The 18,748-nt window shown below is 45.6% G+C and overlaps 1 protein-coding gene across 1 annotated transcript in view; it reads left to right on the forward strand.

The window, feature by feature from the left end:
- The window catches only part of JAK2 (Janus kinase 2), a 376,796-nt gene that overhangs the window by 60,545 nt on the left and 297,503 nt on the right, over positions 1–18,748 (forward strand). The window contains exon 2 of the mRNA XM_069764276.1: positions 6,663–6,898. Coding sequence (XP_069620377.1) covers positions 6,682–6,898 — 217 coding nt within the window. The 5' untranslated portion in view covers positions 6,663–6,681. The remainder of the gene's footprint in view (positions 1–6,662; positions 6,899–18,748) is intronic.

An 18,748-nucleotide genomic window follows, 5' to 3' on the forward strand; every position in this document is an offset into this window, starting at 1 on the left:
GGCACTTAGCCGTGCTCTTCCCACTTGCCCTGTAGAGGCAAATGGGGTGATAGTTGGGGGGTTGATGTCACCCTTTGTATTGTTAAGTGACCTCAAGCCCAGAGGCTAGTTGTGGAGAGGCGTCAATAAGACACCCCCATTACTTACCCCATAGTTATATTGTATAAAAGTAGACACCCATAAAAAAGTCCTTTAATTGAAAGAATGACACAGGCTCCTTTAATCGCCCATTCCACCGACACCAGTGTCTCCTGCAAAAGAATTAAAATAAAAAGCAACAATATTCTTCACCTTTCCGCAGAGAAGATAATCCATTTGTCCAGTGACTGGTCGAGCTCTGCTACATCTAGATGGCAGGCTGCATGGTTGCACAATGCGACCATACAGCCTGCCATCCAGCAGAGACACTGAGCAGCGTGTGCTACAGCTGCCCAGTGTCTCATGGTGAACTCATAGGACCTGTCTGACGTCACCGCGAGCATGAGAAAGTTTTCACAATCCCAGTGCCGTCAGAAAGGTCCTGGGAGCTCACAGCCAATGAACTCACTTTGCAAGCGCTGATAGAAATTTTTCCACGGCGCTTGCTCTAACATCAAATCGGTACTGGAGATGTCAGTGCCCATGTGTGTAATATGTGTGGCAACCGTGTGCCGTATCAGTACCACACGGCGGGCGCCAGGGAAGCAGCTGTACAGTAAGTGCTGATCACGAGCAGGGGAGAATGAGAGTTGTGTTCAATTGAGAACAATGACAGCAAGCGGACGCTTTTGGGACTATTACTCCCATCATCCTACACCTGCTGCCGCTAATAACAGTGACAGCAGGAGCAGCTGATGGGAGAATTCCTCACCTGCCGCCTGTGCTATATTTAAATAAACAAATGAAAAAAAAAAATAGCGACGTGTGTGCCCCTGTACTTTCCATAAACAGCCAGCCAATAATGACAGCTGGGGCTACAACCCTCAGCTGTCATTGTTACCAAGGCTGGTTATCAAAAAAATACATTGGCCCCCACACTATATTTTTAAAAAAAACATTTTTAAATAAATAATTTAAATAAACGGCGTTGGATCCCCCCTTCATTTTGACAACCAGTCTTGCTAAAGCTGATCTCTGGAGGATGATATTCTCAGGCTGGTAAGGGGCCATGGATATTGAACCCCACCAGTATAAAATAGCAGCCCCCAGCTGCCCAGTAAAAGGCACATCTATTAGATGTGCCAATTCTGTCACTTTGACACCAGAATGCGGTTTAAGCTTAAACCCCGTTGTGGTGTCAAGAGTTTCCTTTTGGCGCTCCTTTGACTGAGTTTCACCATTTTCCTGTTTCTGTCCTGCTTCGGAGGTGTTCGGCTGGAGATGCGGGGAGACTGTGCACCCGCCCCTCACTAGGGCTACCTATCCAGCGCTCCTAAAGAATCTGCCTTTTACTGACTTAATTCTGTCACTTTGCCTGACTCTTCCCACTTGCCCTGCAGCGGTGGCAAGTGGGGTTCATATTTGTGGGGTTGATGTCACCTTTATATTGTCAGGTGACATCAAGTCGACAGATTACTAATGGAGAGTGTCTAAAAGACACCTATCCAATACTAATCCTATAGTTACATGGTAAATAAAGACACAGCCAGAATAAACGCCTTTATTTGAAATAAAACAAAACACACTTTTCCATTTTTATTTAACCCCTTAGTGACGGAGCCAAATTTTTTAAATCAGACCAGTGCCACTTTGTGGTAATAACTCTGCAACGCTTCAACAAATCCCAGTGATTTTGAGATAGTTTTTTCGTGACACATTATACTTTATGATAATGGTAAATTTAGGTCAATATATTTTGTGTTTATTTATAGAAAATATCAAAAATTTGAGAAAAACGTTAAAAAATTAGCAATTTTCAAAGTTTGAATGATTATCCCTTTAATACAGATAGTCATACCACAGCAAACCATTAATAAATAAAATTTTCACATGTCGGCTTTACATCAGCACCATTTGTAAAATGTTCTTTTATTTTGTTAGCATTTTAGGAGGTTTAAAAATGTAGCAGCAATTTTTCATTTTTTCAAGGAAATTTACAACATTTATTTTTTTTAGGGAACTATCCATGTTTGAATTGACTTTAGGGGTCTCATATATTGGGAAACCCCCAAACGTGATACCATTTTAAAAACAGCACCCCCTGACATATTGAAAACTGCTGTCAGGTAGTTTATTAACCCTTCAGGTGCTTTACAGGAATTAATGAAATGCGGTATGACAGAAATAAAAAAGTGTATTTTTACCACCTAAATGCCAGTAACTTCTGAACAGGTTACAACAGCCGACAGACTCTAAGGCCGCTATTTGGTCATGAATTGCCATCGCAAACATCAGGACCACACAATCATGATCTGAGGGCACCAATTGGGATAAAGAGGAAGCCCCCACACTCTGTTAACCATTTATAATGATGTAGTCACTATTGACAGCAGCATCTAAGGGGTTAAACAGATATGTACAGTGCCAACACTGATCGTGGCTGATACAGCAAGTTGTCAGCTATAGTGTACAGCTGACAGCTGCTGGATTGTCACCTGTATGGGGATACTATTCTCTGATATCTCAGGTCAGTTAACCCCTTTCTGACCTTAGACATACTATCCCGTCGAGGTGCCCTGGGCCTATCCGACCCTCGACGGGATAGTACATCATATGCGATCGGCAGCGCTCACGGGGGGAGTGCCGCCGATCGCGGCCGGGTGTCAGCTGCCTATCGCAGCTGACATCCGGCACTATGTGCCAGGAGCGGTCACGGACCGCCCCCGGCACATTAACCCCCGGCACACCGCGATCAAACATGATCGCGATGTGCCAGCGGTATAGGGAAGCATCGCGCAGGGAGGGGGCTCCCTGCGGGCTTCCCTGAGACCCCCGCAGCAACGCGATGTGATCGCGTTGCTGCGAGGGTCTCCTACCTCCTTCCTCGCTGCAGGCCCCGGATCCAAGATGGTCGCGGCATGCGGGTCCTGCAGGGAGGGAGGTGGCTTCACAGAGCCTGCTCAGAGCAGGCACTGTGAAGCCTGCAGTGCTGCATGTCAGATCGGTGATCTGACAGAGTGCTATGCAAACTGTGAGATCATCGATCTGTGATGTCCCCCCTGGGACAAAGTAAAAAAAGTAAAAAAAAATTTTTTTCCAAATGTGTAAAAAAAAATAAAAAAAAAAATCCTAAATAATGAAAAAAAAAATATTATTCCCATAAATACATTTCTTTATCTGAATAATAAAAAATAAAAAGTACACATATTTAGTATCGCTGGGTCCGTAACGACCCCACCTATAAAACTGGCCCACTAGTTAACCCCTTCAGTAAACACCGTAAGAAAAAAAAAAAAGAGGCAAAAAACAACGCTTTATTATCATACCGCCGAACAAAAAGTGGAATAACACGCGATCAAAAAGACAGATATATATAACCATGATACAGCTGAAAACGTCATCTTGTCCCGCAAAAAACGAGCCGCCATATAGCATCATCAGCGAAAAAATAAAAAAGTTATAGTCCTGAGAATAAAGCGATGCAAAAATAATTATTTTTTCTATAAAATAGTTTTTATCGTATAAAAGCGCCAAAACATAAAAAAATGATATAAATGAGGTATCGCTGTAATCGTACTGACCCGAAGACTAAAACTGCTTTATCAATTTTACCAAACGCGGAACGTTATAAACGCCTCCCCCAAAAGAAATTCATGAATAGCTGGTTTTTGGTCATTCTGCCTCACAAAAATCGGAATAAATAGCGATCAAAAAATGTCACGTGCCCCAAAATGTTACCAATAAAAACGTCAACTCGTCCCGCAAAAAACAAGACCTCACATGACTCTGTGGAACAAAATATGGAAAAATTATAGCTCTCAAAATGTGGTAACGCAAAAAATATTTTTTGCAATAAAAAGCGTCTTTCAGTGTGTGACGGCTGCCAATCATAAAAATCCGCTAAAAACCCCGCTATAAAAGTAAATCAAACCCCCCTTCATCACCCCCTTAGTTAGGGAAAAATTAAAAAAATGTATTTCCATTTTCCCGTTAGGGCTAGGGCTATGGTTAGGGTTAGGGCTAGGGTTAGGGCTAGGGTTAGGGCTGGGGTTAGGGTTGGGGCTAAAGTTAGGGTTGGGGCTAAAGTTACGGTTAGGGTTTAGATTACATTTACAGTTGGGAATAGCGTTGGGATTAGGGTTAGGGGTGTGTCATGGTTAGAGGTGTGGTTAGGGTTACTGTTGGGATTAGGGTTAGGGGTGTGTTTGGATTAGGGTTTGTTATAATTGAGGGGTTTCCACTGTTTAGGCACATCAGGGGCTCTCCAAACGCGACATGGCGTCCGATCTCAATTCCAGCCAATTCTTCGTTGAAAAAGTAAAACAGTGCTCCTTCCCTTCCGAGCTCTCCCGTGTGCCCAAACAGGGCTTTACCCCAACATATGGGGTATCAGCGTACTCCGGACAAATAGGACAACAACTTTTGGGGTCCAATTTCACCTGTTATCCTCGGGAAAATACAAAACTGGGGGCTAAAAAATAATTTTTGTGGGAAAAATTTTTTGTTTTATTTTTACAGCTCTGCATTATAAACTTCTGTGAAGCCCTTGGTGGGTCAAAGCGCTCACCACACATCTAGATAAGTTCCTTACGGGGTCTACTTTCCAAAATGGTGTCACTTGTGGGGGGTTTCTACTGTTTAGGTACATTAGGGGCTCTGCAAACGCAATGTGACACCTGCAGACCATTCCATCTAAGTCTGCATTCCAAATGGCGCTCCTTCCCTTCCGAGCCCTCCCATGCGGCCAAACAGTGGTCCCCCCCCCCACATATGGGGTATCAGCGCACTCAGGAAAAATTGTACAACAAATTTTGGGGTCCAATTTCTCCTTTTACCCTCGGGAAAATACAAAACTGGGGGCTAAAAAATAATTTTTGTGGGAAAATTTTTTTGTTTTATTTTTACGGCTCTGCATTATAAACTTCTGTGAAGCCCTTGGTGGGTCAAAGCGCTCACCACACATCTAGATAAGTTCCTTAGGGGGTCTACTTTCCAAAATGGTGTCACCTGCGGGGGGTTTCAATGTTTAGGCACATCAGAGGCTCTCCAAACGCAACATGGCGTCCCATCTCAATTCCTGTCAATTTTGCATTGAAAAATCAAACGGCGCTCCTTCCCTTCCGAGCTCTCCCATGCGCCCAAACAGTGGTTTACCCCCACATATGGGGTATCCGCGTACTCAGGACAAATCGTACAACAACTTTTGGGGTCCATTTTCTCCTGTTACCCTTGGTAAAATAATAATACATGTCCGAATAAAGTTGTGACCACCGTACTTGGGTAAGTGTGCTTCTTTTCTTTTTCTTGTGCATGATATGGATCGTTATGGACTTTTTTTGAAGCAGCACCCCCAATAGTATTGGAGGGGATTTATACTTAAGGCATCTTCCATAGATACATTATTAGGGTTGAAGATTTTTAGGGTCAGGCATATAGCAGCAGTGCGGTGGGACTTTTTCCTTCTTGGCTGGACAGTGATGATGATGTCTGTCAAGTACTGTGGAAATCAATGGCGTGATGTAAGCGAGTAAGCTAAATGATGGAGTACTACAGAACTTGGCTTTAAAACACTGCAATTGCCTGTGTTATTTGTGGACTCGAAACTTTCCGAAAACCCTTGAAGTATAGAACCGTCAAGTTAAAATGCTTTGATTTTGCTATACTGCTAAGGCCATGTTCACACTATGCGGTTTTTACTGCGGAACCGCGGCGATTTTGCCGCTGCGGGTCCCCAACTGTTTTCCATGCAGGGTACAGTACAATGTTACCCTATGGAAAACAAAAACCGCAGTGCACATGATGCGGAAAAACCCGAAAAGAACCGCGCTGAATTGCTGCGGAAAAAAAGAAGGACCAGGTCACTTCTTTGTGCAGAATCGCAGCGATTCTGAACCCATAGAAATGCATTGATCCGCTTACTTCCCGCATGGGGCTGTGCCCACCATGCGGGAAGTAATGCGGATAATGTGCGGGTTATACCCGGGGTGGAGGAGAGGAGACTCTCCTCCAGGCCCCGGGAACCATATTTGTGTTAAAAAAAAAAAAAAAAAGAATTAAAATAAAAAATAATGTTATACTCACCTCTGAAGTCTCAGCGCTGCACGCGGCCGTCCGGTCTCAGGTTTGCTATGCGACCAGGACCTTCGGTGACGTCGCGGTCACATTACCGTGACGTCACCGAAGGTCCTGGTCGCACAGCATCTTTGGAACCGGACCGCCGCCTGCAGCGCCGAGGAGATCGGGACGTCAGAGGGTGAGTATATCATCATGATTTTATTATTTTTAACACTACTATTGATGCTGCATATTGCTGCATATGCAGCATCAATAGTAGGGGTAAGTCCCGCAGCGGAACCCGCAGGACAAACCGCGATAAATCTGCAGGGATAACCGCAGCGGGTTTGCCCTGCAGATTTATCAAATCCACTACGGGAGAACCCGCAGGACAGAACGCATAGTATGAACATGGCCTAATACTGTACAAAATCTGTGTCTCTGACCTTGCTGTGAAGACGTTAAAGAACTGGCGGATGTTACTCCCAAAGAAACGCATTCATTTCTTGTTTTTGTTGTTTTGCTCCTAGGTATTTGCGGAGTAATGTAATGGCTTGCCTCACAATGACTGAAATGAACATAACCACAGTCCCTACTGTTGAGTCAAGTGGAGATACTCCGTTAAATGCTCCAAGACCCAGTGACACAACAGAATTTAGCATCTTTCTGTACCATGGTTCTGGCACGGCTGGTAAGGATTACCTTGTGTTACCCCCAGGGGAATATGTTGCAGAAGAGATATGCATCACTGCCGCTAAAGCTTGTGGTAAGTGCGTTTTCTTTCTTTGTGACTAGCCTACAGTTTATATTTGTGCATTTACGATTTGCATTTGTGTTGGGTTTATGCAAGATGAACACTGTTCTCCTGGCACTCTGTGTATCCGTTTGGAGGAATTCATCAACATGGCCTTAGATAAAAATGTGCATCGTCATTACAGAAACTTATGTGGCCAATAGTTATTCCAAAAATGGTTAGGGTGACGTAGCCTTGCTTGGGATTTGTGTTGCATGGGAGTGTGTATGTGTATTAAATGAACTATCCTGTCTCCCCCTGGCATTGAGTTGTCACAACTATACAGTCATTAATTAATGCCAAGGTGGAATTTAGTGAGCAGAACGGAGCTACTCGGAAGGGACTAGGACCACCCTTGGACCCCTGAAGTATTTGCCAGCTCACATAATAAAACAAAGTTGATTCTGTGTGTATTGATGAGTCGTTCTGTGATCCCGCAGCTATGATAAAGCATTAGAGTAAGGCATTGATCTTTTATACAAATATGCAAAAACTAGATGGTGGCCCGATTCTAACACATCGGGTATTCTAGAATATGCATGTCCACGTAGTATATTGCACAGCCCATGTAGTATATTGCCCAGCCAGGTAGTATATTGCCCAGCCAGGTAGTATATTGCCCAGCCACGTAGTATATTGCCCAGTGACGTAGTATACAGCACAGAGCCACGTAGTATATTGCCCAGCCACGTAGTATATTGGCCAGTCACATAGTATATTGCCCAGCTACGTAGTATATTGCCCGGCCACCAGTAGCGTAGCTACCAGGGGGGCAGGGGGTGCGGCCGCCCCGGGCCCACAGCTCACAGGGGCCCACCTGGAGCTACACTTAATTAGCTTGGTGATAGAGCAGGGAGATAGGATCTCCCTGCTCTACCTCGGGCAGGGTCTGGAGACAGGCAGTGAAGCTTTGCCCCCTCCCCCCAGTGCTGACACTGTACCTGTGTCCAGCAGACACGCCCACATTGCACGCTCAGTGAAGTGAACGTGTCTGTGGCAGAGCAGTCAGGACCATGGCGCTGGGGCTTCCCTCCAGAGAGGAGCAGGACAGGGGACACAGTGCTGTAAGTAACCGCTCACACTTCTGTCCGTAGTGGCCTGAGGTGTCTGCACTGTGCAGGGAGGAGGTGACAGGACGCTGCTTCTCTCCAGAAGACCCAGCCACATACTGTATCTGCACTCTCTGAGACACTGGAGAGCAGCTGAATCTAATGGTTCCTCAGACAAGACTGGTCAGTAATGTGCACTGATAGACGTGACCCCGGCTGCAGGACCACACAGATGAGGATACACGTCTCCTTTTTATATATAGGAAAGAAACATATCCTCATCTGTGGGGTCCTGCAGTCGGGGTCACGTCTATCAGTGCACATCACTGACCAGTCTTGTCAGTATATATACCTTGGATTTACTGATATGAGATCATACAGACACTGGACTGATAGACCTTGGATTTACTGATATGAGATCATACAGACACTGGACTGATAGATCCTGACCCCGGCTATAGGAGGTAGATATATATATATTATATATATATATATATATATATATATATATATATTTTGCAGTCCTATAGCCGGGGTCAGGATCTATCAGTCCAGTGTCTGTATGATCTCATATCAGTAAATCCAAGGTTGTAAACACAAAACCACATTATAAAACCTTTTATTAAAATAAAAGTTTCAGTGAGTTTATACAGTGTGATAAATAGCCAGACAGAAGAAAAAAGCATCATAAGTAAGTGTGTATAGAAAATCACATATGGGTGCGGGCCCCTGAACATATACTCAGTCTAGACAACAAGACCCCAAAGGGGGAGAAGGGAAAAAGAGGGGAGTAGACGAGCCAGGGGGTGTACTTTCTTCTTTAGAAGTAATATTCTACCTCCCCCTCTTTCTTCTGGTTGGCTCCTTTCCTTTTCCCTCTTTGGGATCTTGTCCAGACAACAGTATTTTTTTAGGGTTAGGCTACTTTCACACTTGCGTTATTAGGCGTACATCGCAATGCGTCGTTTTGGAGAAAAAACGCATCCTGCAAAGTTGCCCGCAGGATGCGTTTTTTCTCTATTGACTTGCATTAGCAACGCATTGCGACATATGGCCACACATCGCATCCGTCGTGCAATGGATGCGTAGTGTTTTTGGCGGACGCGACGCACAAAAAAAGTTCAATGTAACTTTTTTTGTGCGTCGTGACCGCCATTTTCGACCGCGCATGCATGGCCGAAACTCTGCCCCCTCCTTCCCACTAATCGCAATGGGCAGCGGATGCGTTGTAAAACTGCATCCGCTGCCCACGTTGTGCTACATTTAACACACTGTCCAGCGGTACATCGGGCTGACGCATGGCGATGGCCCCGTACCGATGCAAGTGTGAAAGTAGCCTTACCTGGATAAATTCTGGAAGCTATACCAATACACTGGCCTCTATACGCACCCACTGGCTGTTTCTATTTTCTTCTATTTAGCTCTTTGTTAAGTATATCAGGCCTGTAAAAGTAGCAGCCCACAGACAGGGACAGACAGTGACCAGATTCTAAAGAGTGGGAACTATTGCAAGTTCCATTATACAGCATGGGAGCTACTGCGGGGGTCATTATACAGTGTGAGAGATAATGCAAGGGCCGTTATACAGTTTGGAAGCTGCTGTTGGGCCATCATACAGTGTAGGGACGCATATACAGTGTTGGGACCACTGTGGGGGCTGTAAAGGGTTTGGGGCTACTGTGAAGGCACATAGACATTTTAGTATGTATGGTGGCATTACTATGTGAAGCAGTATGAGGAACAATGCTTTTGTACCACACAGCAGGTGCAGTAATAGGGACCTATATGGAGCAGCCGCTCAGTATTGGGGTATCAGGTGCAGTAATAGGGACACATACGGCAGCAGTGGCTCAGTATTGGGGTATCAGGTGCAGTAATAGGGACACATACGGCAGCAGTGGCTCAGTATTGGGGTATCAGATGCAGTAATGGGGACACATACGGCAGCAGCGGCTCAGTATTGGGGTATCGGGTGCAGTAAAAGGGACACATACGGCAGCAGTGGCTCAGTATTGGGGTATCAGGTGCAGTAATAGGGACACATACGGCAGCAGAGGCTCAGTATTGGGGTATCGGGTGCAGTAATAGGGACACATGGGGCAGAGGCTCAGTATTGGGGCATCAGGTGCAGTAATAGGGACACATACGGCAGCAGAGGCTCAGTATTGGGGCATCAGGTGCAGTAATAGGGGCACATATGGCAGAGGCTCAGTATTGGGGCATCAGGTGCAGTAATAGGGACACATACGGCAGCAGTGGCTCAGTATTGGGGTATCAGGTGCAGTAATAGGGACACATACGGCAGCAGCGGCTCAGTATTGGGGTATCAGGTGCAGTAATAGGGACACATACGGCAGCAGCGGCTCAGTATTGGGGTATCAGGTGCAGTAATAGGGACACATACGGCAGCAGTGGCTCAGTATTGGGGTATCAGATGCAGTAATGGGGACACATACGGCAGCAGCGGCTCAGTATTGGGGTATCGGGTGCAGTAAAAGGGACACATACGGCAGCAGTGGCTCAGTATTGGGGTATCAGGTGCAGTAATAGGGACACATACGGCAGCAGAGGCTCAGTATTGGGGTATCGGGTGCAGTAATAGGGACACATGGGGCAGAGGCTCAGTATTGGGGCATCAGGTGCAGTAATAGGGACACATACGGCAGCAGAGGCTCAGTATTGGGGCATCAGGTGCAGTAATAGGGGCACATATGGCAGAGGCTCAGTATTGGGGCATCAGGTGCAGTAATAGGGACACATACGGCAGCAGGGGCTCAGTATTGGGGTATCAGGTGCAGTAATAGGGACACATACGGCAGCAGCGGCTCAGTATTGGGGTATCAGGTGCAGTAATAGGGACACATACGGCAGCAGCGGCTCAGTATTGGGGTATCAGGTGCAGTAATAGGGACACATACGGCAGCAGTGGCTCAGTATTGGGGCATCAGGTGCAGTAATAGGGACACATACGGCAGCAGCGGCTCAGTATTGGGGCATCAGGTGCAGTAGTAGGGACACATATGGCAGCAGAGGCTCAGTATTGGGGCATCAGATGCAGCATTAGGGACACATACGGCAGCAGCGGCTCAGTATTGGGGTATCAGGTGCAGTAATAGGGACACATACGGCAGCAGCGGCTCAGTATTGGGGTATCAGGTGCAGTAATAGGGACACATACGGCAGCAGCGGCTCAGTATTGGGGTATCGGGTGCAGTAATAGGGACACATACGGCAGCAGAGGCTCAGTATTGGGGTATCAGGTGCAGTAATAGGGACACATACGGCAGCAGAGGCTCAGTATTGGGGTATCAGGTGCAGTAATAGGGACACATACGGCAGAGGCTCAGTATTGGGGTATCAGGTGCAGTAATAGGGACACATACGGCAGCAGAGGCTCAGTATTGGGGTATCAGGTGCAGTAATAGGGACACATACGGCAGAGGCTCAGTATTGGGGCATCAGGTGCAGTAATAGGGACACATACGGCAGCAGTGGCTCAGTATTGGGGTATCAGGTGCAATAATAGGGACACATATGGCAGCAGCGGCTCAGTATTGGGGTATCAGGTGCAGTAATAGGGACACATACGGCAGCAGTGGCTCAGTATTGGGGTATCAGATGCAGTAATGGGGACACATACGGCAGCAGCGGCTCAGTATTGGGGTATCGGGTGCAGTAAAAGGGACACATACGGCAGCAGTGGCTCAGTATTGGGGTATCAGGTGCAGTAATAGGGACACATACGGCAGCAGAGGCTCAGTATTGGGGTATCGGGTGCAGTAATAGGGACACATACGGCAGCAGTGGCTCAGTATTGGGGTATCAGGGGCAGTAATAGGGACACATACGGCAGCAGCGGCTCAGTAGATGGTGATGGGGCTGGAATATGAGAAGTGAAATGTGTCTTTGTTGTATTCTCTGTAGCCGAGTCGTTGCTGGAAGAAGTTGTCATGTCGGTCTGGGTCAGTTGGAAAAGACGGGAAAAGTGACGACTCCATCAGAAAGAACGTCAGTGGTAAGTCACCATCTGTAACTGTGCAGTGATCTATGTTCCGTAGAACTGGTAGTGATGGTCTTTGTGGAGTTTTTTTTAGTTACAGGGGGATCATCGGCTGAGGTTCTTATACACGCAATTACAGTGCCACACCGTAGTTGTAGTCAGGGGTTAGGGGCCCACTCAGATATCTCGCCCCCCCTGAGCTGAACCCCTAGCTACGCCTCTGCCGGCCACGTATGTAACAGGTTAAAAAATAAACATATACTCACCTTCCGAGGGAGCCCTTGTAGTCATGTCGCCTGTGTGCGGTGCACTCGACAGCTTCCGGTCCCAGTGTTGGTAGCGCAGGACCCGTGATGACGTCGCAGTCACATGACCGTGACGTCATGGCAGGTCCTTCTCGCGCAGGCGCGCAAGACCTGTGATGAGGTCGCGGTCACATGACTGTGACGTCATGGCAGGTCCTTGTCGCATACCATCCTTGAACCTGGAACCCGGAACCTGCCGCTTGCATGGAGCGGTTACCGGAGGAGCGGGAAAGGCGGCGGAAGGTGAGTAATGATTTTTTTATTACTTTTAACATTAGATCCTTTTACTATTGATGCTGCATAGGCAGCATCAATAGTAAAAACTTGGTCACACAGGGTTAATAGCGGCGGTAACTGAGTGAGTTATCCGCGGCATAATGCGGTCCGTTACCACTGACATTAACCCTGTGTGAGTGGTGACTGCGTGGAGAATGAAGCGGGCACTGACTGCGGGAAGGAAGGAGCGGGCATGTTGCCGCTGGACTGCGCCCGTCGCTGATTGGTCGTGGCAATGGTCGTGGGCGTTTTGCCACGACCAATCAGCGACTTGGATTCCATGACAGACAGAGGCCGCGACCAATGAATATCCGCGACAGAAGGACAGACAGACGGAAATGACCCTTAGACAATTATATTGTAGATAACTTTAGCGACCTGAAAAAAAAAAAAAAAAAAATGTTTAAAGCCATGTGATCAGTACATGCACAAAATTAAAAATATTCTACTGATCATTGAGACCCAGAATGTTTCCAAGAGAATGGGTTAAACCCTATGCTTTGTCTTCCTGCTGATAAATCTATTTATAATTTCTTATCTATATAGAGTATCACTGTGTTCCAAAAACACTTTTTTTTACTTCTGTCCTTTAGCAGTTTGTAAGGAATTTTGTGAACTAAAGCATGGGACAGAAAATTAGACTAAGGCTATGTGCACACGTTCAGGATTTCTCGCAGAAAATTCCTGAGAAAAACCGGACATTTTCTGCAAGAAATCCGCAAGAAATCTGCATGCGGTTTTGCCGCGGTTTTGCCACGGTTTTTTCCGGACATTTCCCAATGCATTTTGTAGTGGGAAATCCGCAAAAAGCGCAAAATTAATGAACATGCTGCGGTTTTTACCGTGCACAAAACATGCGGAATTCATTCTAAATCATTGGGATGCTTATTGTATTTGTTTTTTTTGCGGTTTTATAGCGTTTTTATCGGGAAAAAACGCGAAAAAAACGCAACGTGTGCACACAGCCATAAATGTTAAGAGCAGTCTTGTATGTTGATGAAAATTTCCCTCATCTTACTAGCCATTCAATTCTGGTATTGTAGAGCTCAATTAAGTAAACTGTAAGTGGAAGTTCATCTCGGATAACTTTCATACCTATTCAGTGCAGTTCGATGTGGGCTCCATTTGTTGCCCTACACATATCTAAATGATAGCACAAGGTCGTGGTTGCATGATGTCACAGACCTGGCAGTGTATTAATCAGAGTTCAGTTTATTAGGGGTTAATCTGGGGGCTCAGCAACAGCTTAGGCTTCTTTCACACTTCCGTCGATAGTCGCCCGTCATGAAGCGTCGGCGCGACGTACCGATGGAAGTGTTTGCTTTCACATTTCCGTCTGCGTTGCCGGGCAGGAAAGATCGTGAGAGCGACATTTTCTGCCGGGCATGCGCAGACTGAAAAACTGGATGCGACGTACAGAAAAACGTTCCCTTGAACGTTTTTCTGTGACGATGGTTCGCCAAAACCCGACCTAATCCAGTGCACGACGGACGCAACGTGTGGCCATACATCGCGATCCGTCGGCAATACAAGTCTTTGGGAAAATGCTAATTTTTTTGCATGATCCGGCATTTTCAAAAATCGACTGATTGCGACGTGACGCAAAAGACGGAAATGTGAAAGTAGCCTTAAATGAGTTTGTGTTGTTTCATTGGTTCATGTTATCTCTGTGTGTGTGTGTGTGTGTGTGTGTATATATATATATGTGTGTATATATATATATGTGTGTGTGTATATATATATATATATATATATATATATATATATATATATATATATATATATATATATATATATATATCGTACATACATATATATCGTACATACATATATCTCGTACATACATATATCTCGTACATACATATATCTCGTACATATATATATATCATACATACATACAGTCAGTTGTGGCCAGAATTATTGACACCCGGCAATTCTGTCAGATAATACTCAGTTTCTTCCTGAAAATGATTGCAAACGCAAATTCTTTGTTATTATTATCTTCATTTAATTTGTCTTAAATGAAAAAACACAAAAAGAATTGTCCTAAAGCCAAATTGGATATAATTCCACACCAAACATAAAAAAGGGGGTGGACAAAAGTATTGGCACTGTTCGAAAAATCATGTGATGCTTCTCTAATTTGTGTAATTAACAGCACCTGTAACTTACCTGTGGCACCTAAAGGTACCTTCACACATAACGATTTCGTTAACGATATCGTTGCTTTTTAACGAAATCGTTATGTGTGACAGTGACCAACAATCAGGCCCCTGCTGGGAGATCGTTGGTCGCTGGGAATGATCAGGACGTTTTTTTTGGTCGCTGATCACCCGCTGTCATCGCTGGATCATCGTGTGTGACGCCGATACAGCGATGTGTTCACTGGTAACCAGGGTAAATATCGGGTTACTAAGCGCAGGGCCACGCTTAATAACCCGATGTTTACCCTGGTTACCATTGTAAAAGTAAAAAAAAACAAACAATACATACTTACATTCCAGTGTCTGTCACGTCCCCCGGCGTCAGCTTCCCGCACTGACTGTCAGCGCCGGCCGTAAAGCAGAGGCCATGGGTCTTCCAGCAGGACAATGACCCAAAACACACTTCAAAAAGCACTAGAAAATGGTTTGAGAGAAAGCACTGGAGACTTCTAAGGTGGCCAGCAATGAGTCCAGACCTAAATCCCATAGAACACCTGTGGAGAGATCTAAAAATGGCAGTTTGGAGAAGGCACCCTTCAAATATAAGGGACCTGGAACAGTTTGCCAAAGAAAAATGGTCTGAAATTCCAGCAGAGCATTGCCTATGCAGCATCAATAGTAAAAATGTCATGTTAAAAATAATAATAAAAAAAACCTGCTATACTCACCCTCCGCCGCCTTTTCCGCTCCTCGCGATGCTCCCGGGATCGCTCCTTTTCAAGCGGCAGCTTCCGGTCCCAGGGCTGGTGTGCGACAAGGATCTGCCGTGAAGTCACGGTCATGTGACCGCGACGTCTTCATAGGTCCTGCTCACACCAGCACTGGGACCGGAAGCTGACGCTTGCAATGGAGCGATCCCGGGAGCGTCCCGAGGAGCGGGAAAGGCGGCGGATGGTGAGTATAGCAGGACTTCAACAGGCCTTCGGAAGGTGAGTATATGTTTAATTTTTTTTTTAAAGTCTCTATACTACGTGGCTCTGTGCTGGGCAATATACTATGTGCCTGGACAATATACTCCATCGCTGGGCAATATAGTACGTGACTGGGCAATATAGTACGTGACTGGGCAATGTACTACGTGGCTGGCAATATACTACGTGGCTCTGCTATATACTATGTGGCTGGGCAATATACTACGTGGCTGGGCAATATACTACGTGGCTGGGCAATATACTACGTGGCTGGGCAATATACTACGTGGCTGGGCAATATACTACGTGGCTGGGCAATATACTACGTCGCTGGGCAATATACTACGTCGCTGGGCAATATACTACGTGGACATGCATATTCTAGAATACCCGATGCGTTGGAATCGGGCCACCATCTAGTGTTGAATATCCACCTAATGGTACTGTCTATTTATATATCAGTTGTGTAGTGTCATGCCTGAGGGTACATTACAGAAATGTATGATAGATGAATATTAACTGCTGTGTCATTTTTATTAAAGTTGAGGGAAAGGATACTTAAACCACTGTACACTTTGCTGTGACTGGTAGGGAAAAAGGCACCCCTGACAAGGAAATGGCAACATGACTGGTATCAGTGTGATTGAAGCATTGCTATGACTTTTTGCTTTTTTACTGTTAAGGGGAGAATATTGATACTATAATATACGCTACGTCTATGGACAGAGTCGTCTTTAGGAGTGGGGAATGTAGTTGTGTGCAGATTCTGTTCCTTACTGCCCAAGGATCCTGTTCTGTGTACCCTAGAGAATATATAGCACTTCAGCACTGTGTTATTAGGTTTCACTTAAGATCAGTGGTAGCAACGCTTTGGGCGAGTCTGTCCTTCCTCAGAGACTGACAGATCACATGGTGAAATGAAACAATATGGGTAGGTATAGGAGCATTAAGGTTTCCACATCTGCTCAATGGCATGCAAAACCGTGCACGTTTTACTTTAAATTGCTGCAGCTTTACAATAAAAAAAAAAACCCTTAGTATTCCGTGATGTTAAAGAAAAGCATCTTACAAATTTGCAGCCCTTTCAAAAGTAATTTTTCTCCTTTTGAAGCCCCTAAATTGCCCTTTCTTGCCCTCATAAAATTTGATGCCAATAAAATTGCCTCCATATTCACACAGTTAATTCCTCCATTACCCTTCACACGCACTGTATGATGACTCTACTGTACACACCCAACAGAGTATGGTTACCCAACACACTATGATGCCCCAACTGTGATCCCCCACTCAGCCCTCCATAAAGTATAATGGGACCCCACATAGTATTCCATAAAGTATAATGGGCCCCATATAGTCCTCCATACAGTATAATTGGCCCCACATAGTCCTGTGTACAGTATAATGGGCTCCACACAGTCCTTCATACGGCATAATTGTCCCATATAGTCCTTCATATGGCATAATGGCCCCACATAGTCCTCTTTATGGCATAATGGCCCCACATAGTCCTTTGTGGAGACACGGGGAGGTTCGGCGTGGGCCTTGGTCCTCTAGCCGAAACCGCATGGAACGGGTCGTCTCACCGCATGCCTGCTCACCTTTCACCATGGGCATAACACTACTCAGACAACACAGGGTGAGGGTAAAACAGTGTGGCAATACTTTATTGAACCACAAAACAGGCAGATAACATATAGAACAGTCTCAGCACAGTACCCAAGACGGTGCACATTAGAGTCTCACTCTTCCGCTGACTCGCCAGGATAATAGTAGTTGTTACTTCAGATCTTCCGGGGACGATTACAGGCATGGTCACAGAGAGGAAATAATGACAAGCATAGGTAGGTAACAGTCCATTCAAGTTCAAGGGCTAGTTAACCAGAGGGTTACTACCTGGCTTCATCTTCAAGGACCGACTACCCCTCCTGTGGCACACACAGGAGGTAAAGACAAGCTTAGGAAGATGACAGTCCATTGAGAGACAAGGCCAGTTCACCGGAGGGTCACAACCTGGCTTCTCTGAACATATCCATCGGTTCCAGGTGACCGGATGGTCCTAACCTGGTTTTCACAAATGTATCCATGGTTCAGTGATGGTCAGTGGAGCAGCTCTGTATTCTTCCAGCAAGGGCCAAGGTCCCCTAAGCTGGTATCCTGTAGAATGATAAATCTGTGTCCCTCGTGATGGAGACATGATGTTGTGGCTGCTGTCCTGTGTTGTCAATTTGGATGTCTTGGTTAAATCTCTGGCTCTCTCTCAAAGAGCCATATAACCTCTTTTTATGGTTAACAAGTCTCCTTCAATCAGTATTTACAGGTAAAGGAGAAGAATGGAGAATGTTTTGCATAGTGTTCCTTCCTCTATTTTAAAAGTCAACAAACTAGCTGGCATAGGCAAAGCGTAATTAGTAGTGATGAGCGAGTGTACTCGTTGCTCGGGTTTTCCCGAGCATGCCCGAGTGGTCTCTGAGTATTTGTAACTGCTCGGAGATTTAGTTTTTGTTGATGCAGCTGCATGATTTACGGCTGCTAGCCAGCCTGAGTACATGTGGGGGTTGTCTGTTGCTAAGGAATCCTCACATGTATTCAAGCTGTCTATCAGTTGTAAATCATGCAGCTGAGGCAACGAAAACTAAATCTCCGAGCAGTTACAAATACTCGGAGACCACCCGAGCAACGAGTACACTCACTTATCACTAGTAATTAGCAAACATCAATAGTCATTAATGATAAGAGCACAATATGTCAACTTAAAAGTCAATATTACAGGCTTACACAAGCAAAAGTCTTTTCTTGACCAACCAGAAAGAAGCACATAAATTCAAAAGTCAACATATAGATAAGTCTATTCTTCCTGGCTTGCTAAAAATAGATGTCTGGTTAATTAACCCCTTCCCGACCCATGACGCCACGTAGGCGCCATGAAAGTCGGTGCCAATCCGACCCATGACGCCTATATGGTGTCATGGAAAGATCGCGTCCCTGCAGATCGGGTGAAAGGGTTAACTCCCATTTCACCCGATCTGCAGGGACAGGGGGAGTGGTAGTTTAGCCCAGGGGGGCTTCACCCCCCCGTGG

Source organism: Ranitomeya imitator, chromosome 1 (genome assembly GCF_032444005.1).
Source record: "Ranitomeya imitator isolate aRanImi1 chromosome 1, aRanImi1.pri, whole genome shotgun sequence".
In the NCBI taxonomy this organism is placed as follows: domain Eukaryota; kingdom Metazoa; phylum Chordata; class Amphibia; order Anura; family Dendrobatidae; genus Ranitomeya; species Ranitomeya imitator.